The following is a 25,663-nucleotide window of genomic DNA, read 5'->3' on the forward strand; positions in this document are numbered from 1 at the left end:
TGGCCCAGGCTGGAGTGCAGTGGCCGGATCTCAACTCACTGCAAGCTCCGTCTCCCGGGTTCCCGCCATTCTCCTGCCTCAGCCTCCCGAGTAGCTGGGACTACAAGCGCCCGCCACCTCGCCCGGCTAATTTTTTGTATTTTTAGTAGAGATGGGGTTTCACCGTGTTAGCCAGGATGGTCTCGATCTCCTGACCTCATGATCCGCCCGCCTCGGCCTCCCAAAGTGCTGGGATTACAGGCTTGAGCCACCGCGCCTGGCCACAAGTATTACTTTCACAAGAACATTTTTAAAAAGGAAATCATAAAATGTGAAGTATATTACATATGTTACAATAATGAATACAGGTATTAGAAAATGGCTTTAGGCCAGGCATGGTGGCTCATGCCTATAACCTTAGTACTTTGGGAGGCCAAGGCAGGAGGATCACTTATGCCCAGGAGTTTGAGGATGCAGAGAGCTATGAATGTACAATGTAGAAGAACATACTCAACTGTTAATAGCGATTATCTCGATATCAGTAAGGATATAGAGGTCATTTTTACATGTATTTTTTTTACATGTATTATTATTTTTACATGTATTACTGACATTTTTACATGTATTATTTTTTTTGCTTCTCTTTTTTTGAGACGAGTCTCACTCTGTCGCCCAAGCTGGAGTGCAGTGATGTGATCTCGGCTCACTGCAACCTCTACCTCCCAAGTTCAAGCAATTCTCCCTGCCTCAGCTTCCTGAGTAGCTGGGCTTATGGGTGATCATGACCACACCCAGCTAATTTTTGTATTTTTTAGTAGAGACAGGGTTTTGCCATGTTGGCCAGGCTGGTCTTGAACTCCTGACCTCAGGTGATCCACCCACCTCAGCCTCCCAAAGTGTTGGGATTATAGGTGTGAGCCACTGTACCTGGCCTTTACATGTATTACTTTTGAAATCAGTCAAAAGAATAATAATACATAAAATTTCTCCCCCCCCCCCCATGTTCCAGTTTTCCCCAATCCTGAATGTTCTGAGTTCAAGTCCTGGTTCCATCACTGCCTGTCCATATGGCCATGGTAGATCCCTTGATGATTTGAATCTCTTTTCTCACCTGAAAAGCGAGAGTATCATGCCTCCTACAGGGCTACTGAGGTGGCCCTATGAAATAACACAGTGACCTGGAGGGCCCACCAAGGCAGGACAGGGCTGTTGCTGTTGGGGAGGCACACATTTCATACCATGTAACCTGGTCCACTGCCAACCCACTTCCTGGACCTAACAAAGCTGTGCATGGCCCATACTCCTACACAGGCATAAGGGGACAACCAGGATCAAGGTAGGTGTTGGAGTAGGAATGGTTAAGGGACAGTAACAGGTCAGTTCAGAGTTTGCAGGGAGTGGCAGCCTTGTGCCAGGCCAGGCACTGAGACAGGCCTGCATGTCCCAACTGTAGGCAGGCCGTATCACTCTCCTTGTAATTCTTAGTAGACACCATGTGGTCCCCACCCAGGCTCTAGAGCCTCATCCTAGCAGGCACTCAAATATTTGCTGAGTGAGGATGGGCACACATGACTGACTTTGGTCAACTCCTAGCTGGCTGGTCACCAACTTTTCTTTGTAACATATTTGGGCCCCACAGCTGTTCTCCTGGGGATTGTTTACTGAGCACCTACAGAACCATATGGGCCTGCCAGGACTGGGACAGTGATCTAAAACATAGAGGTTCCTGATTGGCTCAGGAACTAGGCAGAAAAAGAATCAGGTCCTGAGCATACCTATATGGCCGTCTTGCTAAAATTTCTCATGGTCCCTGTAGAAGCTACAGACTTTGACCTGACCACAAAGCAACCTGGCTGTGGCTAGTTCTATGCCCCTGTCCCTACCCTGACCATTCTTTTCTCCTGACCAGAATCCACTCTCTAGTTTTCAAAGCATTTCACATCTATCACTGCATTTTATACTCATGCCATTTTACAGATGAGGACACTGGGCCAGGGACATTAGAGGACTGCCTAAGGCCAGGATACCATGCAGTACCAAATTCAGACTTCCTAACAGAACATCAGCACTCTCTTCATTCCTATGTTACTCTATTACTGCTTTACAAAATTAAATACCTGGTCTTTGTCTTCCCTCAAATTTATTGTGTAATGTTGTAACTTTTGTGCCCTTTGAAATGAGTGCAGAGTAAATTAATCATTCATCCATTTATTCATTCAACCAACCAACAGTTTTCCAATGCCAACTACATTTGAGGTCTGGTGCTACCAACTGTGGAGGAGTTACAAAGAAGAACAAGACCAAGTTGAGGTCTTGGAGTCTAGTACAGGAGCTAAAGGCACATAGGTTAATTTTAAGAACTCTAAACAAGAGGTTCCATCAAACTCACCTGTTTTTTCTTTTGTTGTTGTTGTTTTTGCCTGTTTTTCTTAAACAAAGCATCCTCTCACCCTCCCCCCAAAAGATCTGGTTCCCAGATCCCTTCAGAGATTTAAACAGGATCTGGACCTAGATCAGGCCTAAGAATCTGTATGTTTTTAATGTAGCCCTCACTTTCTACCCTAGACGATTCTCTAATTAACAGAGTTTTGGAAACCCAGCTCTAGAAGAGGGTACAGCTCTATCAATAGCACAAAGCAATACCAACAAAATACACTATTCTAGAGGGACAGAAACCTCAGGGCCTACCCAGCTACAAGCCACAGGGACTACAGAGAGGTCAGATAAACTTGGGGGGTAAGGGACAAATCTGCTAAATTCAGATCAATCAGCATTTGGTCCAACTGGAACACAGCTGATCATTTTAAGAAATAAGTTCACACCTAGTTTTGAAAAACAGCCCTAACTTTGAGATGTCCAGGGCGATACATGTGGTGCTGGGACTAAGGCAGATTTGCAGTACTTAATGATCCTCTAGGAACACAGAGCCTGGCGGCTGAAGTTGACTGACCCAGTATCTTCAATATATTACCTTCCCAGAGCTGGCCTTTGGTCCACTTGGCCTGGCTCACCTCACAGGAACTGAGCAAGAAAGAGAACACAAGAGTTGAATATCCCTGCAGGAACCACCAGGGAACTTGATCTCATGAGGAAATCTCTCTGTAGCATTCTTTTTTTTTTTTTTTTTTTTTGAGACGGAGTCTCGCTCTGTCACCCGGGCTGGAGTGCAGTGGCCGGATCTCAGCTCACTGCAAGCTCCGCCTCCCGGGTTCACGCCATTCTCCTGCCTCAGCCTCCCGAGTAGCTGGGACTACAGGCGCCCGCCACCTCGCCCGGCTAGCTTTTTGTATTTTTTAGTAGAGACGGGGTTTCACCGTGTTAGCCAGGACGGTCTCGATCTCCTGACCTTGTGATCCGCCCGTCTCAGCCTCCCAAAGTGCTGGGATTACACTCTGTAGCATTCTTAAATTCAATTATCAAGTTCTAGAGAACTGTAGGAATTCATAATCTGCCTTATCTGCCCCTTTAACTCCAAGAATTTCTAGACCAGGGTATAGCGAGACACCTAGAAACGTTAATCTTCGGTATGAAGATTACGAATTTGGGTGATAAATAACTTGCACGATCCCAGCAGAGGTCTCATTTCTGTGGGCACATGCTTATTCACATGGAAGCTTTCTGCCAGGAACCCTGGCGTGCCTGAGCCTGTCTGCACCACTCATTAGACTGCTGCTGGACCACACGTAGGCAGAAATGGGACCTGCATTCCAAGAATGTCTACATCACACTCACAGAAGGCTGGAATGGGAAGAACTCTGAATAAGTTTATTGGAACTTAGAACACACAGAAACCAGCTTTGAAATTTTAAAGTCTAAGTGGTGTTTAGGTCCCGAGGCTAGCCCACGGAGATCTGGCCCTCAAATATAGGATCAGAAGCACAGAGAAGACTGAAAGGACTGGCTTCTTTTCACTGGGGCTGCACTGGTCCTTTTCTCTGGTTCCCTCTAATCTTCCTATCTACTTAGTAGATAAGAATGAATCTTCAAAGATTCATTGAAGATCCTATTATTTGCCAGGCATTCAAGATACAGAAATAAAACATTTTTTTTCAGTCTAAAGGGAGACACAAACAAGTAAACCAACAAAGGCAACCCAGTATACTGGGAACTGACAGTGTGTACATGGTACCTGAAGACAGAGAATGCTGGGAAAGATGTAGACACAGCACAAGAAACAAGTGCATAATTCATTGTGCTGAGTTCAGTGTACCCGAAGCCCAGGGCATATATAAGGATGGTAAGGCAGCAAGGGTTGGGACTAAGGCAAGAAGAAAAGCCTTTGATTCTTAGTGCCCTTCAGCCCTGGCCTGCCGGGCCCACATACCCTATCTGGTACCTAACCCAGATCTGCCTAACCTTCCAAAGGGCTCCATGATTTTAACGTCTCTTTTTCTCCCCATCTAGCTCCCATTAAATAAACTGGTACATCCACGTAACAGATTACATAGCCACTAAAAATAATGCTTCCACAGAGATTTTGCTGACATAGGAATTTCAATTACATGACATAATGTTAAGTGAAAAAAGCAGGATGGGCCGGGCGCGGTGGCTCACGCCTGTAATCCCAGCACTTTGGGAGGCCGAGGCGGGCAGATCACGAGGTCAGGAGAGATCGAGACCATCCTGGCTAACATGGTGAAACCCCATCTCTACTAAAAAATACAAAAAATTAGCCGGGCGTAGTGGCGGGCACCTGTAGTCCCAGCAACTCGGGAGGCTGAGGCAGGAGAATGGCGTGAACCCAGGAGGCGGAGCTTGCAGTGAGCCAAGATCGCGCCACTGCACTCCAGCCTGGGTGACAGAGCAAGACTCCATCTCGAAAGAAAAAAAAGAAAAGAAAAGAAGAGAGAGAGAGAGAGAGAGAAAGAAAAGAAAAAAAGGAAGGAAGGAAGGAAGGAGGGTGGGAAGGAAGGAAGGGAAAAGAAGGAAGCAGGATGTAAAATTGTATACAAAATTGAATATATATGTGGCCAGGTGCGGTGGCTCATGCCTACATTCACAGCACTTTGGGAGGCTGAGGCAGGCAGATTGCTTGAACCCAGGATTTCGAGCAGCTGGGAGGCTGAGGCAGGAGAATAGCTTGAACCCAGGAGTCAGAGATTGCAGTGAGCTAAGATTGCGCCACTGCACTCCACCCTGGGCGACAGAGTCAAATTCCGTCTCAAAAAATTTTAAAAAACTGAATTTATTTGTTATCAGCAGGTTAAAAAGATACCAAAAAAAGAGGTCAAAAATATTAATGGTAGTAGTCTCTGGACAGTGGACTTATGGACAAATTTCTTAAGCTTTAAAAAATACGGCCGGGCGCGGTGGCTCACGCCTGTAATCCCAGCACTTTGGGAGGCCGAGGCGGGCGGATCACGAGGTCAGGAGATCGAGACCATCCTGGCTGACACGGTGAAACCCCGTCTCTACTAAAAAATACAAAAAACTAGCCGGGCGAGGTGGCGGGCGCCTGTAGTCCCAGCTACTGGGGAGGCTGAGGCAGGAGAATTGCGTGAACCCGGGAGGCGGAGCCTGCAGTGAGCTGAGATCCGGCCACTGCACTCCAGCCTGGGTGGCAGAGCGAGACTCCGTCTCAAAAAAAAAAAAAAAAACTTACATGTACTTGCCACCTTTTCCATAGTGAGTACTGTGTTAATACTCAGGAAAAAATAGGCCAAGCATGGTAGCTCACGCCTGTAATCCTACCACTTTGGGAGGCCAAGATGGGAAGATTGCGTGAGGCCAGGAGTTCGAGACCAGCCTGGTCAACACAGAGAGATCTCATCTCAAATTACAAAATAAAAGATGTGAAAGGTCCAATATATTCAGATCTCAGTAGAGGACAAAAAGGAAAGCAATCTGAATTAAGTACATTCACAACTGAGGTGTGAATGGTCCTTAGAATATTAATTATCTCAGAAATTTTAACAATTTTATTTTTTTTAATAAGTAACATGTATACAGGTACAACAAAAGGATATAGGCTGAAAAGTCTCTCCTTATTCCTGAAACCCAACATACCTGTTCTCTACCTTCGAGACTGCTTGACTATATCATTAGTATAAATCCCAGAAGTAGAACTGCAGGGTCAAAGTATTTATATTTGTAACTTTGAGATAGTGCCGAATACCCCCAGGGAAGATGTGCCAATTTATATTCCTATGAGAAATACGTAAGACATTTGTTTCCCTATGTCCCTGACAATAACATGTATGTTTTCCAAAAGATAATATATGTTTGTTTTGTTTTGTTTTGTTTTTGAGACAGAGCTTCACTCTTGTTGCCCAGGATGGAGTGCAATGGCATGATCTAGGCTCACTGCAACCTCCACCTCCCGGGTTCAAGCAATTCTCCTGTCTCAGCCTCCTGAGTAGCTGGGATTACACGCACCCACCACCATGCCCGGCTAATTTTTGTATTTTTAGTAGAGACAGGGTTTCACGATGTTGGCCAGGCTGGTCTTGAACTTCTGACCTCAGGTGATCCACCCACCTCGGCCTCCCAAAGTGCTGGGATTACAGGTGTAAGCCACTGTGCCTGGGCCGGAGAATATAAGTTAAGTGAAACGAGAAATATAATTTTGGCAGCCTGGGAAGATAGTTTAAATTCACTAACTTGCTAGTAAGATTCATTACGTTCCACACACTGTGCCAGGCCTTAGAGATAGGACAATTTCTAAACATACACACACACAAATACACACATAAATATATTTTGAGACAGAGTCTCGCTCAGGCACTCAGGCTGGAGTGCAATGGTGTAATCTCAGTTCACTGCAGCCTCCACCTCCCAAGCTCAAATGATCCTTCCACCTTAGCCTCCCAAGTAGCTGAGATTACAGGTGTGTGCCACCACACCCAGCTAGTTTTTTTTGTTTGTTTGCAGAGATGGGGTTTCACCATGCTGCCCAGGCTGGTCTTGAACTCCTGGGCTCAAGCAATCCACCTGCCTCAGCCTTGGCCTCCCAAATTGCTGGGATTACAGGCATTAACCACCATGCCCAGCGATAACACATATTTGAATGGGGATTCTAGACTCAGTTGTTCCTACTTTTTCACATTTTCGTCCACTACTTTTTTTTTTTTTGAGACAGAGTCTCGTTCTGTTGCCCAGCTGGAGTGCAATGGTGTGATGTTGGCTCACCGCAACCTCCGCCTCCTGGGTTCAAGCGATCCTCCTGCCTCAGCCCCCCAAGTAGCTAGGATTACAGGTACCCGCCACCACATCCAACTAATTTTTTTTGGTATTTTTCGTAGAGACAGAGTTTCACCATGTTGGTCAGGCTGGTCTCGAACTCCTGACCTCAGGTGATCCGCCCACCTCGGCCTCCCAAAGTGCTGGGATTACAGGCATGAGCCACCGCGCCCGGCCTCTTCCATTATTTTCAAATACAGAGAATGTTTTGATCATTTGTTGGGTTTTTTTTTTTTTTTTTTTGAGACAGAGTCTCGCTCTGTCACCCAGGCTGGAGTGCAGTGGCCGGATCTCAGCTCACTGCAAGCTCCGCCTCCCAGGTTCACGCCATTCTCCTGCCTCAGCCTCCCGAGTAGCTGGGACTATAGGCGCCCGCCACCTCGCCCGGCTAGTTTTTTGTATTTCTTAATAGAGACGGGATTTCACCGTGTTAGCCAGGATGGTCTCGATCTCCTGACCTCGTGATCCGCCCGCCTCGGCCTCCCAAAGTGCTGGGATTACAGGCTTGAGCCACCGCGCCCAGCCTCATTTGTTGGGTTTTAAGCTTCAGTTATTTTTGAAAAATTACCAGGTTTCATTTTTTAAAAAGGACAAAATGGAGGCCAAGAATGGTGGCTCACTCCTGTAATCCTAGCACTTTGGGAGGCCGAGGCAGGAGGATCAGTTAAGGCCAAGAGTTCAAAACTAGTCTGAACAATATAGTGAGACCCCATCACCAAAAAATTTTAAAAATTAGCCAGGTATGGTGGTGTGTGCCTGTAGTTCTAGCTCCTTGGGAGGCTGAGGCAAGATGATCACTTGAGCCCAGGAGCTCAAGGCTGCAGTGAGCTATGATGATGCCACTGCACTCCAACCTAGGAGGCAGAAGGAGACTGTTTCTTAAATTAAAAAAAAAATTTTTTTTTAAAGAGTGAAATGGGATTTGTACTACCACTGGCACAAACTTTTAAGTGTCATCCAAGAAGTTGCCTTGTCATAAAATGTTCCTTAACTTTTTTCCTTAAAAACTAGCACAACACAGAGGAATGTGATGGCTGAGTTCAAATCTCAGCTCTGCAACTTATTCTGTGACTTCAGACAAGTTATTTTCTCTCTGAGCCTTTGTTTTTCTCATTTGCTAAAATGAGGCTAATACGTTCCTCAGAAGACAGTTCTAAAAAAGAGAGATAGCCGGGCGTGGTGGCTCACGCCTATAATCCCAGCACTTTGGAAGGCCGAGATGGGCAGATCATGAGGTCAGGAGATCAAGACCATCCTGGCTAACACGGTGAAACCCCGTCTCTACTAAAAATACAAAAAATTAGCCAGGCGTGGTGGCGGGCGCCTGTAGTCCCAGCTACTCGGGAGGCTGAGGCAGGAGAATAGCGTGAACCCGGGAAGCGGAGCTTGCAGTGAGCCAAGATCACACCACTGCACTCCAGCCTGGGTGACAAAGCGAGACTGCATCTAAAAAAAAAAAAACAAAACAGAGATTAAACAGTACGGGACTAGCATACTGCCGGGCACATAGGTTAAGTACTCATGAAATGTTAATCCCCCTCCTTTTTAAGGTCTCTCTGAGTTCACTGAAGGTAAACTGTTTTTGTATATTCCTCATAGAGACATGCAACCAGCAGGTACTCGGTTAATTTGCTGAGTAAATGAGTCACAACTTTCCTTTCTCAATGAGCATCGTTCCTTGACTGTAGAATAAATGAGACATCAGAACTGTGTATGTTTATGAGCTGAGAGGAAATCTAAAATTAGACACAATTTGACCCAGAGAAAATCAGATTTTCCCCAAGTGTTAAAATTAGGGGACACTTGTTATATATCTTATCACTATAAGTAACATCAGCTAACACTCTGCTCAGCCCTCTACATGAATTATCTCATTTAATCTTTATGGCCTTTAGGTAAACACCACTGTATCATCATTAGTATCGCTTGGGATGTTAAATAAAGGCTCAGAGTAGTTAGGTCACTTGTCCATGGTCAAAGACTTAGTCAGAGGCAAAGCTTCCCAACCCAAGCCAATGTCCTTAACAAATGGTAACTCAATGATCTGTTCTTGGGCGTCTCCTCAAGCGGATACCCAGCTTCCAGGTTCCTTACTCAGCACAGGGCTAGGTGCCTCAGGAGCACCTGATATCCGTGTGTGTGTGTGTGTGTGTGTGTGTGTGTGTGGACAGACCTGATGCCCAGGAGCAACTACAACTGTATAACTCAATATAGCCAACTAGAGTTGTGGAAAATCAGTATCCTACAAGAGCAAAACACGCTGTTCAGAACTGGAAATGTTACATAAGAGTCATTTTTTTTTTAAAGTATTACCCAAAACTCTTACACAAATGAAAAAAAAATTCAGGGATCTGCAACTAGAAGTTTCAAGTTTTCTCAAATTGGTACCCCCCCGCCGCCATTAAAGATAACATACACAGAGTTTTGGTTATCCACTGAACTATTACCCGCTCTAGTGAGATACCTCCTAGGGCCAACAGCACAGTGCCTGACAGGAAGTAGATGTTTGATTAAGGTATGTGAATGAATGAAGGGGATTTAATTTCAATCAAACCAATACAGCTGAGGAAAACAGTGTTTTAAAGAAAAGCTCTTCAGACTGCACAGACAACAATTAAGGGCTGTGAATTTCTAGTGTAACACCGTGAAAGGAATAATCTGGAGCCAGAGGACTTAGCCTAAGGCTCAGGTCTGTCACTCACTATGCCAGTGTCCTTACCTGCAAATGGGGAACAATTGTTCCTGCCATCCCTTTGTCATGAGAAAAATCTACAAAATAAGGGTTCTGCTTTTTTTTTTTTTTTGAGATGGGGTCTTACTCTGTTGCTCAGGCTGGAGTATAGTGGCAAGATCTTGGCTCACTGCAACCTCCGCTTCCTGGGTTCAAGCGATTCTCCTGCCTCAGTCTCCCGAGTAGCTGGGACCACAGGTGTGCACCATCACAACCGGCCAATTTTTGTATTTTTAGTAGAGACAGGGTTTCACCTTGTTGGCCAGGCCGGTCTCAAACTCCTGACCTCAGGTGATTCGCCTGCCTCAGCCTCCCAAAGTGCTGGGATTACAGGCATGAGCCACCGCGCCCAGCCTTGTTATTATTTTAAATAAGTATGAAACAGTGCCTACCCCCATTAGACAAAGAAACTAAGGAGGAAGCAGTAAGATTAATATTCTGAATTCATGATTGCAGGTGTGCACCACAACGCCTGGCTAATTTATTTGTATTTTTAGTAGAGACAGAGTTTCCCCATGTTGACCAGGCTGGTCTTGAACTCCTGACCTGAAGTGATCCGCCCACCTCAGCCTCCCAAAATGCTGGGATTACAGGCATTAGCCACCACACCTGGACAGGTTTAACTTTTATTTTCACACTGTCAGTGAAACCTCATTAATTCAGATTCTATAAAATGTCATTAATTAATATTTTACCTGAGGTTGAGCTAAAGACCTCTAAAATATTCTGAAGGTAGAGTATAAAAACAATAAGGCTAACAAGATCCAACCAATTAAGTAGAAAACTTTAGATTTTAATACCCTGTATATACTTGACAAAACAATGATCTCACTTCTCCTTTCTTTTTTTTGAGATGGAGTTTCGTTCTTGTTGCCCAGGCTGGAGTGCAATGACGCAATCTCGGCTCCCCGCAACCTCTGCCTCCCAGGTTCAAGAGATTCTCCTTCCTCAGCCTCCTGAGTAGCTGGGATTACAGGCATGCACCACCACACCTGACTAATTTTGTATTTTTAGTAGAGACGGGGTTTCTCCATGTTGGTCAGGCTGGTCTCAAACTCCTGACCTCAGGTGATCCGCCTGCCTCGGCCTCCCAAAGTGCCGGGATTACAGGCATAAGCCACTGCGCCCAGCCTCTCTCTTCTTTCAACAGGAGGTCCTGACTAGGACCAACTGTGATAAAGAGAAAACCAAAATGATACCATTTTGAAAAGTCTATAATATTGACTTTTACAAATTGGTCTTGTGCCTTGAGCCACCTCCATTATATTTGTTACCAGTGCTGTTTGGCAAACACTCAGAGAATGCCAACTACTAGGCCCATGATAAAAATAAATCAGAGGGCCAGGTGCCGTGGCTCACGCCTGTAATCCCAGCACTTTGGGAGGCCGAGGCAGGTGGATCACCTGAGGTCAGGAGTTCAAGACTAGCCTGGCTAACATAGTGAAACCCCATCTCTACTAAAAATACAAAAAAAAAAAAAAAATTAGCTGGTCTTGGTGGTGGGCGCCTGTAATCCCAGCTACTAGGGAGGCTGAGGCAGAAGAATCGCTTGAGCCCAGGAAGCGGAGGTTGCAGTGAGCTAAGATCGTGCCACTACACTCCAGCCTGGGCGACAGAGTGAGACCCCGTTTCATAAACAAATGAATAAATAAATCAGAGAAGGTCCTGGTTCCTGTGCTCAAGGAGTTTATAACCAAGTCAGAATGTAACTATTAAAAAACAAAAAGCTTATCACACTAAGAAGTACCTTGGCAGAGATGATAGCGTTAAGAAAAACACAAGAAACTTCCTTGGGCTTTGCCCAGGATCCACTCCTGTATTCAGAGACCTGATCATCTTTAAAAACCCCCACCATGCCAGGCACAGTGGAACATGCCAGCTACTCAGGAGGTTGAGGCAGAAGGATTGCTTGAGGCCAAGAGTTTCAGACCAGCCTGGGCAGCATACAAAGACCTTGTCTCAAAAATAAATAAATAAATATTAAAAAATAAAAACCTGGCCAAGCGTGGTAGCTCACACCTGTGATCCCAGCACTTTAGGAGTACAAGGTGGGTGGATCATCTGAGGTCAGGAGTTCGAGACCACCTTAGCCAACATGGTGAAACCCTGTCTCTACCAAAAAATACAAATTAGCTGGGCGTGGTGGCACATGTCTGTAATCCCAGCTACTTGGGAGGCTGAGACATGGGAATCACTTGAATCCAGGAGGTGGACGCTGCAGTGAGCCAAGATCGTGCTACTGCACTCCACCCTGGGTGACAGAGTGAGACTCTGTCTCAATAAATAAATTAAATAAACAAAAAATAAAGACCACATCTGGCCAGATGTGCTGGCTCACGCCTGTAATCCCAGCACTTTGGGAGGCCGAGGCAGGCGGATCAGTAGATCAGGAGATCAAGACCATCCTGGCTAACATGGTGAAACTTCGTCTCTACTAAAAATACAAAAAAAACTTAGCCGGGAGTGGTGGCAGCCGCCTGTAGTCCCAGCTACTTGGGAGGCTGAGGCAGGAGCACAGCTACTTGGGAGGCGGAGCTTGCAGTGAGCCGAGATTGCGCCACTGCACTCCAGCCTGGGCAACTGAGCTAGACTCTGTCTCAAAAAAAAAAAAAAACCACATCATTGTTACATCACAAGGCACTTCTGAGGAGCAACTGGGAGAGTGAGTATCAGAGTCAGGTGCTATAGAAACTATCATAGGAATTAACCTGGCAACTGGACCCAGGACAGAATGGCCAGTCAGTCCCCTAGGCCATTTCCATAGAAGCAGACACAATCTGGCTCAATGAACATAGAATTGCTGCTTTTAATCTTTGCATGTCCTTAGGCCAGCTGGAAGACAGGATGCTTTGTTCCCAATGACCAGTGAAATGAAGAGATGGACTCATGTCATCTACAGCAGAGTAGAGAAGTAGGGTTTGAAGGCCGGGCGTGGTGGCTCAGCTGGTAATCCCAGCACTTTGGAAGGTGGAGGCAGACAGATCACTTGAGCCCACAAGTTTGAGACCAGTCTGGGTAACATGGCAAAACCCCATCTCTACAAAAAATACAAAAATTAGCCAAGAGCAGTGGTGCATGCCTGTGGTCCCAACTACTCAAGAGGCAAAGATGGAGGACTGCTTGAGTCCGGGAGGCAGAGGTTACAGTGAGCTGAGATTACGCCACTGCACTCCAGCCTGGGCGACAGAGAGACCCTGTCTTTAAAAAAATAAAAATTAAAAAAAGAGAAGTAGGGTATGATAACCAGGCAGCAATTAGGGCCACCTCTGAGAATTTTAAACCAGCAGCCACTTGGTCATGACTTTAAAAACTGTATTTCTGGCAATGATTTCTTGGAATGACACCAAAAGCACAGGTAACAAAAGAAAAAGTAGACAAATGAGATTTCATAAAAATTTAAAATTTTTAGGCCGGGCGCGGTGGCTCAAGCCTGTAATCCCAGTACTTTGGGAGGCCGAGGCGGGTGGATCACGAAGTCAGGAGATCGAAACCATCCTGGCTAACATGGTGAAACCCCGTCTCTACTAAAAATACAAAAAACTAGCCGGGCGCGGTTGTGGGCGCCTGTAGTCCCAGCTACTCGGAGGCTGAGGCAGGAGAATGGCGTAAACCCGGGAGGCGGAGCTTGCAGTGAGCCGAGATCGTGCCACTGCACTCCAGCCTGGGTGACACAGCGAGACTCCGTCTCAAAAAAAAAAAAAAAAAAAAAAAAAAATTTAAAATTTTTGTGCATAAAAAGACACTACCAATAGAGTAAATGGCAATTCACAGAATGGGAGAAAATATTTGCAAATCGTATATCTGAAAAGGAATTAATATTTAGAATATACGGAGAACTCCTAAAACTTAACAACAAAACAACCTAATTCAAAAGTGGGGCCAGGTATGGTGGCTCAGGCCTGTAATTCCAGCACTTTGGGAGGCTGAGGCAGGCGGATCACTTGAGGTCAGAAGTTCGAGACCAGCTTGGGCAGCACAGCAAAACTTTGTCTCTACTAAAAATACAAAAAAATTAGCCAGGTGTGGTGGCACACACCTGTACTTCCAGCTACTTGGGAGGCTGAGGCAAGAGAATTGCTTGAACCCAGGAGGCAAGAGGTTGTAGTGAGCCCAGATTCCACTACTGCACTCGAGCCTGGGCAAGAGAGAGACAGACTCTGTCTCAAAAAAAAATTTTAAAAGGGTGGAGGGGGCCAAGGACTTGAATAGAGACATTTCTTCAAAGAAGATACACAAATGTCCCAAAAGCACACAGAAGTGTGCTCAACATCACTAATCATTAGGGAAATGCAAATCAAAAGCACAATGAGATACCATTAGAATGACTACTATTTTTATAAAACCGGGAAATAACAAGTTTTGGCAAGGATGTAGAGAAATGGAACCCTTGTGCTCTGTTGGTGGGAATGTAAAGGTACAGCTGCTGTGGAAAACAGCACGGAGGTTCCTCAAAAAACTTAAAAACTGAACTACCATATGATCCAGCAATTCTACCTCTAGGTATGTACCCAAATAATTGAAAGCAAGGTCGCAAAGAGTAGCAGTATTCACAATAGCTGAAACATGGAAGCAATCCAAGTGTGCATCAACAGATGAATGGATAAGCAAAATACATACAATGGAATATCATTTTATCTTCAAAAGGAAGAAAAATTCTGACATATGCTGCAACATAAATGAACCTCAAGAACATCATGTTAAGTGAAATAAGTCAGTCAAAGGAAGACAAATACTAAGCTGGGTGCAGTGGTGCCCACATGTAACCCCAGCTACTTGGGAGGCTGAGGCAGAAAGATCGCTTAAACCCAAGAGTCTGACACCAGCCACACGGTTAGACCTCATCTTCAAAAAAAAAAAAAGGACAAATACTGTATGATTCTACTTGTATGATTCTACTTATATGATGTACTTAAAATCATAGATAGTGGAATAGTGGTTGGTAGTGGCTAGGGTGAAAAAGAAATAGGGAGTTATTGTTTAACGGACACAGAGTTTTACTTTTGCAAGACGAAAACAGTTCTGGAGGTAGATGGTGGTGATGCTTCCAGAATATGAACATACTTAATACCACTGAGCTGTATACTTAAAAAATGGTTAAGATGGTAAATTTTATATGAATTTCACTACAATTAAAAAAACTAGGTCCAGGTACAGTGGCTCATGCCTGTAATCTCAGCACTTTGGGAGGCCAAGGCGGGCAGATCACTTGAGGTCAGGAGTTCGAGACCAGCCTGGGCAAGTGGCAAAACCCCATCTCTACTAAAAACACAAAAATAAGACAGGTGTAGTGGTAAGCGCCTGTAATTCCAGCTATTTGGGACGCTGAGGCACAAGAATTGCTTGAACCCAGGATGCGGAGGTTGAAGTGAGCTGAGATGATACCACTACACTCAGCCTGGGTGACAACGGAGTGAGACTCTGTCTCAAAAAAAAAAAAAAAAAAGAAAAAGAAAAAAAAGGAAAAAAAAAACCCTACATTTCCATAAAAGGTCATATATTGTATGATTTTCTTATTAGAATCTTATTGGAAATATCTAGAATAGGCAAATTCATAGAGATAGAAAGTAGATCAGAGGTTACCAGGAGCTGGGGGGAGGAGAGAATAAGGAGTTATTGCTTCATGGGTAGAGTTTCTGTTTGGTAAGCTGAAAAAGTTTTGGAAATAGTGGTGATGGTTATATGACATTGTGAATTTACTTAATGCCACTGAATTGTACATTTAAAAATAGTTAAAAATGGCCAGGCACAATGGCTCACTGCTGTAATCCCAGCACTTTAGGAGGCTGAGGCAAGAGGACTGCGTGAGCCCCAAAGGTTGAAGCTACAGTGAGCTGCCACTACACTTCAGCCTAGGCCACAGAGTGAAACCCTATCTCAAAAAAATTTAAATAAATAAAATTAGTTAAAACGGTAAATATTATGCTATGTACATCTTACCACAATAAAAAAAAATATAAGAAAATCTATGCTCCTTATTTAAAAAAATCAAAACTACATTTCTATCCCACTAAGAACATACCAAGTGCTTATTATACATATTATGTCTACATAATAAGACTTATTGAATAAATGAACAGTTAAGGAAATGGAAATCTATGCAGGCCATCAGAAGTAATGCTTATAGGCTGGGCGCGGTGGCTCACGCCTGTAATCCCAACACTTTGGGAGGCTGAGGTGGGTGGATCGCCTGGGATCAGGAGTTCGAGACTAGCCTGGCCAGCATCGTGAAATCCCGTTTCTACCAAAAACACAAAAATTAGCTGGGTGTGGTGGCAGGTGCCTATAATACCAGCTACTCGGGAGGCTGGGGCAGGAGAATCATTTGAACCCGGGAGGCAGAGGTTGCAGTGAGCCGAGATCGCACCATTGCACTCCAGCCTGGGCAACAGAGCCAGACTCTGTCCCCCCCCCCGCCAAAAAAAAAAAAAGAAGTAATGCTTATGAGATGGCTGGCAAAAACATGGAGACATTAACATTAAAATGTGTTTTTTCTTCAGTTTTAGATTTTAATAAGAAAAAGCAAGATATGGAACTGTGTACAGTGAGTGATTCCAACTATTACAAATGTGCCCCGTGGGCCGGGCACGGTGGCTCACGCCTGTAATCCCAGCACTTTGGGAGGCCAAGGCAGGCGGATCACGAGGTCAGGAGATCGAGACCATTCTGGCCAACACAGTGAAACCCCGTCTCTACTAAAAATACAAAACATTAGCCGGGCGTGGTGGCGGGCGCCTGTAGTCCCAGCTACTCGGGAGGCTGAGGCAGGAGAATGGCGTGAACCCAGGAGGCGGAGCTTGCAGTGAGCTGAGATCCGGCCACTGCACTCCAGCCTGGGCAACAGAGCGAGACTCCATCTCAAAAAAAAAAAAAAAAAAAAAAAAACCACACAAAAAAACAAATGTGCCCCGTGGCAGGAAACAAGAAGGAAATATAGCAATTGTAACAAAGGTTCTCTAGATACTAGAGCTAGGGATGATTAGGGTGGGGAGACGAAGATTTTTCTGCATTTTCCAAAATGTCTAAAATGAGCACATTGGCGGGGCATGGTGGCTCATGCCTGTAATCCCAGCACTTTGGGAGGCTGAGGCAGGTGGATCACTCTCATGAGGTCTGGAGTTCCAGACCAGCCTGGCCAAGATCATGAAACCCCCCTCTACTAAAAATGCAAAAATTAGTCGGGCATGGTGGCACGTGCCTGTAATTCTAGCTACTCGGGAACTGAGGCACAAGAATTGCTTCAATCTAGGAGATGGAGGCTGCAGTGAGTCGGCATTGTGCCACTGCACTCCAGCCTGGGCAACAGAGCAAGACTCCATCTCTAAAAATTAATAATAATAAAATAAGCATATATTACTTTCACAATTTACATTACTGAAGTTTTTGTTTGTTTCAAGGTACATGTCCAAGATGGTCTGGTTACAGATGAATGCTGTAGGATCAAGATAGGCCTAGGTGCACTGTAGTTATGTAGCTATGAGCAGCTAGTCCTGAGCATTCAAAACACCACTGACTCCTCGACTCCCTGCCTATAACCAGACATACACCAGAGTAGCACCCAAAATGAAGGCTCCCCAACTGGTCTTATCATATCTTGGTTGACAACCTCATTTCTGGACACAAACAGTACCCTTTCTTTCACTTGACCATGGCCACTCCAACTCCACATGGCCAGAAGTGGCTGGGTTTGAGTCAAGCTCTGCGTGGTCAGTAGCCTCAAATGGAAATTTACTTTGTGCTTCAGTATGTCCAGATCCAACTACATTCAGATCAGGGAGATACTGGCATTGCCTCAGAATTTGCAGGTCAGATCATTGAGTTGTTTCAAGGGATCTGCAAACTCTTTGAATACCTACATTCAAAGTTGTACATGATAACAAATAAAATAACTCAATTACAAAATGAGCAAAAGAGCTAAACAGACATTTCTCCAAATAAGATATGCAGATGATCAATAAGAACATCATCATCATCGTCAGCCATTAAGGAAATGCAAATCAAAACCACAATGAGATATCACTTTACACCCACTAGGAGAGAGATAATTTTTTTAGTGGGCAATAACAAGTGTTGTTGTGGATGCGGAGAAACTGGAACCCTCATAAATTTGAGTGCAAATGGCCAGGCGCGGTGGCTCACGCCTGTAATCTCAGCACTTTGGGAGACTGAGGCAGATGGATCACCTGAGGTCGGGAGTTCAAGACCAGCTTGACCAATATGGAGCAACCCTGTCTCTACTAAAAAAAAAAAAAATACAAAATTAGCCGGGCGTGGTGGTGCATGCCTGTAATCCCAGCTACCCGGGAGGTTGAGGCAGGAGAATCGCTTGAACCCAGGAGGCAGATGTTGCGGTGAGCCAAGATCGCACCACTGCACTCCAGCCTGGGCAATAAGAGTGAAATTCTGTCTCAAAAACAAACAGACAAAAAATTTAAAGAAAATAAATTTTAGTGCAAATGCAGGCCGGGTGTGGTGGCAATACCTGCAATCCCAGAACTCTGGGAGGCCTGAGGCAGGTGGATCACCTGAGGTTGGGAGTTCAAGACCAGCCTGCCCAACATGGTGAAACCCCATCTCTACTAAAAATACAAAAAACAGCTGGGCATGGCGGCACACACCTGTAATCGCAGCTATTCCAGAGGCTGAGGCAGGAGAATCGCTTGAACCCGGCAGTGGGGGGTTGCAGTGAGCTGAGATCGTGCCACTGTACTCCAGCCTGGGTGACAGAGTGAGACTCCGTTTCAAAAAAAAAAAAAAAAGACAATGAGGAACTGTCTCAGATATCTGATGACACCAGGGAGACTTGATAACTAAATGTGATGTAGGATCCAGGATCGGGTCCTGAAACAGAAAAAGGATATAGTAGGACAAATGGCAAAATTTGAATAAAGTCTCTAGATTAGCTAGTAATATTGTATTAATGTTAAATTTCTTGTTTGGATAATTTTGATATAATTATGTACAGTTTTGACATTAGGTGAAGTTAGATGACAAACACACAGAAAGTTTGTGGATTATTTTTGCAAGTTTAGTATAAGGTTAAAATTATTTCAAAATAAAAGGGCCGGGCGCAGTGGCTCACGGCTGTAATCCCAGCACTTTGGGATGCCAAGGCGGGTGGATCTCCTGAGGTCAGCAGTTCAGGACCAGCCTGGCCAACATGGTGAAACCCATCTCTACTAAAAATATAAAAATTGGCCGGGTGTGATGGCACATGCCTGTAATCCCAGCTACTTGAGAGGCTGGGGCAGGAGAATTGCTTGAACCTGGGAGACAGAGGTTGCAGTGAGCGGAGATTGTGCCATCGCACTCCAGCCTGGGCAACAAGAGTGAAACTCCATCTAAAAAATAATAATAAGGGGCCAAGCACGGTGGCTAAAGCCTGTAATCCCAGCACTTTGGGAGGCTGAAGCAGGTGGATCACGAGGTCGGGAGATCGAGACCATCCTGGCCAACATGGGAAACCCTGTCTCCACTAAAAATACAAAAATTAGCCAGGCGAGGTGGTGTGCGCCTGTAGTTCCAGCTACTCAGGAGGCTGAGGCAGGAGAATAGCTTGAACCCGGAAGGTGGAGGTTACAGTGAGCCGAGATCGCGCCACTGCATTCAAGCCTGGAAGACAGAGGAAGACTCCGTTTCAAAAATAAATAAATAAACAAATAAAATAAAAAGTTGAAAAACAATATATGGCTGGGAGTGGTGGCTCATACCTGTAATCCCAGCACTTTGAGAGGCTGAGGCAGGAGAATCGTTTGAGCTCAGGGGTTTGAGACCAGCCTGGGCAACATAGTGAGACCTCGTCTCTACAAAAAATTTGAAAGTTAGCTGGGTGTGGTGGTATGTGCCCGTAGTCCCAACTACTCAGGTGGCTGAGGTGGGAAGATGGCTTGAGCCCAGGAGGTCAAGGTTGTAGTAGGCTACGTTTGTGCCACTGCACTCCACCTTGGGCAACAGAGCGAGTCACTGTCTCAAAAAAAAAAAAAAAAAAAGTACATGATGCAGGTCAGGAATTGGCAATTTTTTTCCGTAAAGGGCCACAGAGTAAATACTTTAGACTCTGTCGACCATATGGTTTTTATGGCAACTAATCAACTCCACTGAGTAGCATTAAAGTACCCAAAGAAAATATGTAAATATATATGTATAAATATAAATAAATGGGTGTGGCTGAAATGAACACTGAAATTTTATTTTCCTGTAATTGTCACCTATGTAATATTATTATTCTTTTATTTCCCATCATTTAAAAATGTAAAAAGCAGGCCAGACATGGTGGCTCATGCCTGTAATCCTAGCACTTTGGGAGGCCGAGGCAGGCAGATCACGAGGTCAGGAGATGGACCACCCTGGCTAACACAGTGCAAACCCAGGAGGTGGAGCTTGCAGTGAGCTGAGATCACGCCTCTGCACTCTAGCCTGGGCAACACGGCCAGACGCCATCTCAAAACAAAAAAGAAAAATGTCGGTGGCTCAAGCCTGTAACTCCAGCACTTTGGGAAGCTGAGGCGGGTGGATCACGAGGTCAGGAAATCGATAGCATCCTGGCTACCACGGTGAAACCCCGTCTCTACTAAAAATACAAAAAATTAGCCAGGCGTGGTGGCGGGCGCCTGTAGTCCCAGCTACTCAGGAGGCTGAGGCAGGAGAATGGTGTGAACCCGGAAGGCGGAGCTTGCAGTGAGCCAAGATGACACTACTGCACTCCAGCCTGGTCGACAGAGAGAGACTCCGTCCAAAAAAAAAAAGAAAAATGTAAAAAGCATTCTTAGCTCACAGACCATATAAACAAGCAGTAGGTCCAAGTTTGGTTCACAGGCTATATACAGTAAGAGGATCCCCACTCTAGGTCAGAATTTGCTAATGTGTGCTTCAATTAAAAAAAAAAAAAAAGATTCTACATCAAGTAGATTAAACAAATGAAACAAGTTATTATCTTGGCTTATAAAGCACATTTCCTTATTGCAGGACCTCTCAGTGCTTTTAATGTGGTATTACATATTGAGAAGCTTCAAGAAAGAATAATGGTATGTGGCTTTCTCAAACTTATTGTTAGCATCAAATCCTTTTTTCAGAGCCATTTCTTCAGACCAGTGGCCTGAAGAACACACTTATGAGAATGTTAATTCAGATGCTTCTTTAAAAGGAAACTTTTAGATCAAGAAGTTCTAAAAACTCCAACAAATTAAGATCATTTTACCCAGTACCTGGATAAGATCTGAATAAGCATTTCACAACTTTTTTATTTTTTAATCTTGGGAAATACAAGTCGATAAACACTGGCAGGAAGTTTTGGCTCAACCCTAACCTTTTTTTTGTGGGGGCAGGGGAGCAAGTCAGCAGAACTGGGTCATAATATGGAGCCTCTGCTCCCTAAGATAACATAAACATTCCTAAGCATTCTAGCAGGTGTTGAAAAAGTGACTTAGGCGAGCTCTGTAATGCACAAAATAAGGACATAATAATGTTTGATTAGAAAACTAAAGGTATGCTAGAGGCCAGGCACAGTGGCTCACACCTGTAATCCCAGCACTTTGGGAGGCTGAGGCAGGCGGATCACTTGAGGTCAGGAGTTCGAGACCAGCCTGGTCAACATGGTGAAACCCCATCTCTACTAAATACACACACACGGCCGGGCGCGGTGGCTCAAGCCTGTAATCCCAGCACTTTGGGAGGCCGAGGCGGGCGGATCACGAGGTCAGGAGATCGAGACCATCCTGGCTGACACAGTGAAACCCCGTCTCTACTAAGAAATACAAAAAAAAAAAAACTAGCTGGGCGAGGTGGCGGGCGCCTGTAGTCCCAGCTACTGGGGAGGCTGAGGCAGGAGAATGGCGTGAACCCGGGAGGCGGAGCTTGCAGTGAGCTGAGATCCGGCCACTGCACTCCAGCCTGGGCGGCAGAGCGAGACTCCGTCTCAAAAAAAAAAAAAAAAAAAATACACACACACACACACACACAAAATTAGCTGGAACTGGTGGTGTGTGCGAACTGGCAAGTCAAGTCTATAAGAGGACTGTTTTTATATGATGCACGGAAAGCTAGCCAACAGACTGCAAAAACTCTCTCACATGTATACACATATTGCTGAAGAGAGGATTCAAGCAGGGATTATGTTTCAGGGAGGAGAAGGCTGGTCTGAACAACCTCAAGGGGTCCTCCCAACTGGGAGTCCTCAATTTTGTGACTGAGAGTTCACTGGCTTCTCCTGGTCAAACATAAAATCTTCAGAGGCATTTCCAAGTTGTTCTTAGAAAAAAGCTACTAACCCATGGGGTGGGACCCAGTTTACTTATTCATTCAACAAACATTTAAGGTGCGTCTATCAAATCAAAGTCCTTGAAAAGAAGGATGGGGCCCAGGACAACCAGGAAGAGATTACGTAAGGTCAGAGGCATTGGCCTTATTTACAGGAGATGTAGGCTAAAGTGATGGAAGTGTCAAGAAAAGAGAGAAGAAAAAAGTCACATTTGCCCTAAGGGCAGAGTCAGCACCAGATAGATGCAGAACAACTCCTTAGAATCACAGACTTTCAAATTGGAAAGGACCTTCATCTAATACCTATATACCTCTCTCGAAAGGAGGCACGGAGGCAATCCATTCACTCCATCGCTGGTCAACTCTGATGATTCTTCCATTTAAGTTCTTCTATTAAGCAAAAATCTTGTCTTCTTGTAGAATTCACCTGTTAGTCCTAGTTCTGCCTCTTTTAGCCTAAAGATGAAGTGGAAGTCCCCTTTGCCATTAACAATATTTTCAATTTTTTTTTTTGTTTGAGACGGAGTCTCGCTCTGTCGCCCAGGCTGGAGTGCAGTGGCGTGATCTCGGCTCACTGCAAGCTCCGCCTCCCGGGTTCCCGCCATTCTCCTGCCTCAGCCTCCCCAGTAGCTGGGACTACAGGCGCCCGCCACCTCGCCCGGCTAGTTTTTTCTATTTTTTAGTAGAGACGGGGTTTCACCGTGTTAGCCAGGATGGTCTCGATCTCCTGACCTCGTGATCCGCCCGTCTAGGCCTCCCAAAGTGCTGGGATTACAGGCTTGAGCCACCGCGCCCGGCCTATTTTCAATTTTTAAAAAGTTAATTCCCTTCCAGTGCTGTCTTTACTGAGCTAACCATTCCAGTTCTTTCAAAGTTCCTGACCTGGCACCAGCTGCCTCAAAGCGAAGAATGGATATCTAGTGCTCACAGCAGGAAAGCACTTAAAATCAATGAGATTCAAACATCAGTATATACAGGACCCTCCTAGGCATAAGTTCAGATTCTAAACCAGAAGTCTGAAGTGAGTCCCGCACTGTAAAGCCGGCACTTCAAAGCAGATGGTGTAAGAACCATATTTTGAGAAACACTGCCCCGTTTTAGACACGAGGAAACTGAGGCCCAGCACAGGAAAGAGATTTGGCCCAGAACGCAAAATTGTCGGTGGAGAAGTCTCGAATCCAGGTCTCTTACTCTCAGCCCAACTCTGTTCACCGCGCTCCCCGGCCTCTGCTTCTCCACTCAGGGCAAACTCGTGAAATGCACTCCCAGATGATACAGGCGGCCTCGCACGGGGGACAGAATGGGAATCAGTGCCCATGCCTCGAAAGGAGAGCTTGTGGGAGCTCTTCTCTTTCTCAAGGCCTCAGTTTCCCCAATCTGTAATCACGGGACGCAGAACCACAACGCCAGCCCGTCCTCTTTTCGGGGACCAGAGGCACCACCGGTCTTGCTGTCTCTGGGCCCCTGGGCTCAGATGTTGAAGCCCGTGTGTCCCGGGAAGGCGGACCCGGGTCTCCCGCCCCCGTCCCTAAACCTTGGCGGTCCCCGCCCCAACCCCAGCCCCTCACATACCTGCCTCTGCGCAGTTAACGCCGTGGGAGGCCGCCCAGTCAATCAGTTTTTCGGCTACACGGCCAATACTATCGCCGCGTCAATCTGTTGGGTAGGACCTCTGACCCCTCCTACGCGGACTCCAGTCACATGACGCGAAGCCGCCTCTCTCGGAGGGACTTCCGGCCCCAACCGGAAGAGGTTTATCTCCATGTCCTAAACTCTAAGGTTCCGCCTGCGGGCAGGAAGCGGAGGAACCCTGGAGCTCTTTGGCAGCTTTTCAAAGAACTTGGGTTCGGGGCTCCTGAAAGAAAAAAACTGATTTCCGACCGGGCGCAGTGACTCCCACCTGTAATCCCAGCACTTTGGGAGGCCGAGGCAGGATGGATCACATGAGGTCAGGAGTTCGAGACCAGCCTGGCCAACATGGTGAAACCCCTCTGTACTAAAAATACAAAAATTAGCCGGTCGTGGTGGCGCACATCTGTAATCCCAGCTACTTGGGAGGCTGAGGCAGGAGAACCACTTGAACCCGGGAGGCGGAGATTGCAGTGAGCTGAGATCGCACCACTGCACTCTAGCCTGGGCGACAGAGCGAGACTCCGTCTCAAAAAGAAAAAAAGAAAGAGAAAGGAAGAAAACATTCCGGAAAGTACCAGATAAACTTGGAACATCTTGTTACACCAGAATATAAGGATGATGGTAATAAGAATCATGGGAATATGTCAAAGAACACAGGAGCTGTCTTTAAAGAGATCCCACTGGCCAAGTCAGGGCAATTTCAGAATCAAAATATGGAGTAATAGTAATACAGTATAACTAATTGAATAAAATAGTAATCCATGAGTCTTTACAGACATAAAGAAGTGAGTATATTAATGGGTGAAGGGAAAGTCTTCCTTTTAGTAGAATGCCAACTAATAAACTGTTGTAACCGAGTGAGTTAGAGAGAAATGCCACACTTTGAGACGAATTCAGAAGTCCTTTATTAGCCGGCGACCGAGAGACAGCTAAATTCAGGAGTCCTTTATTAGCCGGTGACCGAGAGACGGCTAACGCTCGAAATTCTCTCGGCCCCGAGGAAGGGGCTAGTTTTGTTTTTATACCGTGGTCTAAATAGGGGAGGGGGGAGTTTAGCTGAAGCAATTTTTACCCTGTCTCTACTAAAAATTTTACAGAAGCAGAACTGGCAAAAAGTTAAAAAATTAATTGGTTACAAAAGCAGTTACAAAAAAATAAACAGTTCGAGGTGCAGGGGCTTAAACTATCACAAAGAGAGAAATGCAGGGGCTTTGGGTGCCATCCAGGGAGCGCATCCCCAGGAGCTGCTGGTGCAGCTTGCCTCAGTATCTTATCAGTAAGTGCATTTCTGGACATGCTTTGAGTCAGTTTACTCTAGTTATGCCCTTAAGGGAGGGAGGTAAAGGGGCTGTAAGTGAAGGAACTAAAATGGAGTCTGTCTGGCTCTCTCAGCTAAGAGAGACCATCAGGTTAAAACAAGGTAGGGTATGACAAAACATGGTGGAATTAGAAAATCAATAATGTGTGGTAGAACTATAGAAATGGGATGTTTAAAACAGTAAAAGTGTCTCCCACAAATTACCTATTGATTTACAAAGGGAAAACGGTGATGTTACAGAGGTGTAACCTAGCAGAACAAACGGATCAAAGTGATCAAAGTTAACACCACTAGTTAGTGGGTCAGATCAAGGGCCTCCTAATAAAATGCACTGAGGATACATCTCTTCTGTGGTATTTCTGTCAGAAGTGCACCGTGCACATCTCATGAGGAAGCGCTAGAGAACCCCAAATGAAGGACACTCTCTACAAAATAATTCATTGTCATGAAAAACAGAAAAGCTGAGGAACTGTTCCAGTTTAAAGAAGTTAAAGAAGACTAAAGAGGCATGACAACAAAACATGGTGTGTGATTCTAAATAGGACCCTGGACTGGGGTGGTGGTGGTGGTGG

General features: G+C 45.4%; 1 protein-coding gene and 1 long non-coding RNA gene across 27 annotated transcripts in view; both read right to left on the reverse strand.

Annotated features, from left to right (window-relative positions):
* Positions 1-23,815, reverse strand: part of RNF185 (ring finger protein 185) — a 47,802-nt gene extending 23,987 nt beyond the window's left edge. For 5 of the 26 annotated variants that reach the window (XR_003719916.2, XM_077950048.1, XM_015150053.3 and 2 more), the window contains exon 1: positions 23,714-23,815. Coding sequence is in view for 1 of the 26 variants with exons in the window: in XM_077950024.1 (XP_077806150.1) it covers positions 22,453-22,484 (32 nt within the window). In the remaining 25 variants the exon portion in view is untranslated. Of the gene's footprint in view, positions 1-2,950; positions 3,001-18,504; positions 19,499-22,444; positions 22,598-23,332; positions 23,637-23,713 lie in introns of those variants that run through there. The other 21 variants (XR_013399280.1, XM_077950028.1, XM_077950035.1 and 18 more) reach the window with 8 other exon arrangements.
* Positions 597-19,498, reverse strand: LOC144331787 (uncharacterized). Its single transcript, XR_013399286.1, has 4 exons — positions 19,024-19,498; positions 8,600-10,199; positions 6,457-6,708; positions 597-2,820 (listed from the first exon to the last, which is right to left on the reverse strand). It is a non-coding gene; the product is annotated as an uncharacterized LOC144331787 (long non-coding RNA).
* Positions 23,816-25,663: the final 1,848 nt, after the last annotated feature.

This window comes from Macaca mulatta, chromosome 10, assembly GCF_049350105.2.
Source record: "Macaca mulatta isolate MMU2019108-1 chromosome 10, T2T-MMU8v2.0, whole genome shotgun sequence".
NCBI classification, from domain to species: Eukaryota; Metazoa; Chordata; class Mammalia; order Primates; family Cercopithecidae; genus Macaca; species Macaca mulatta.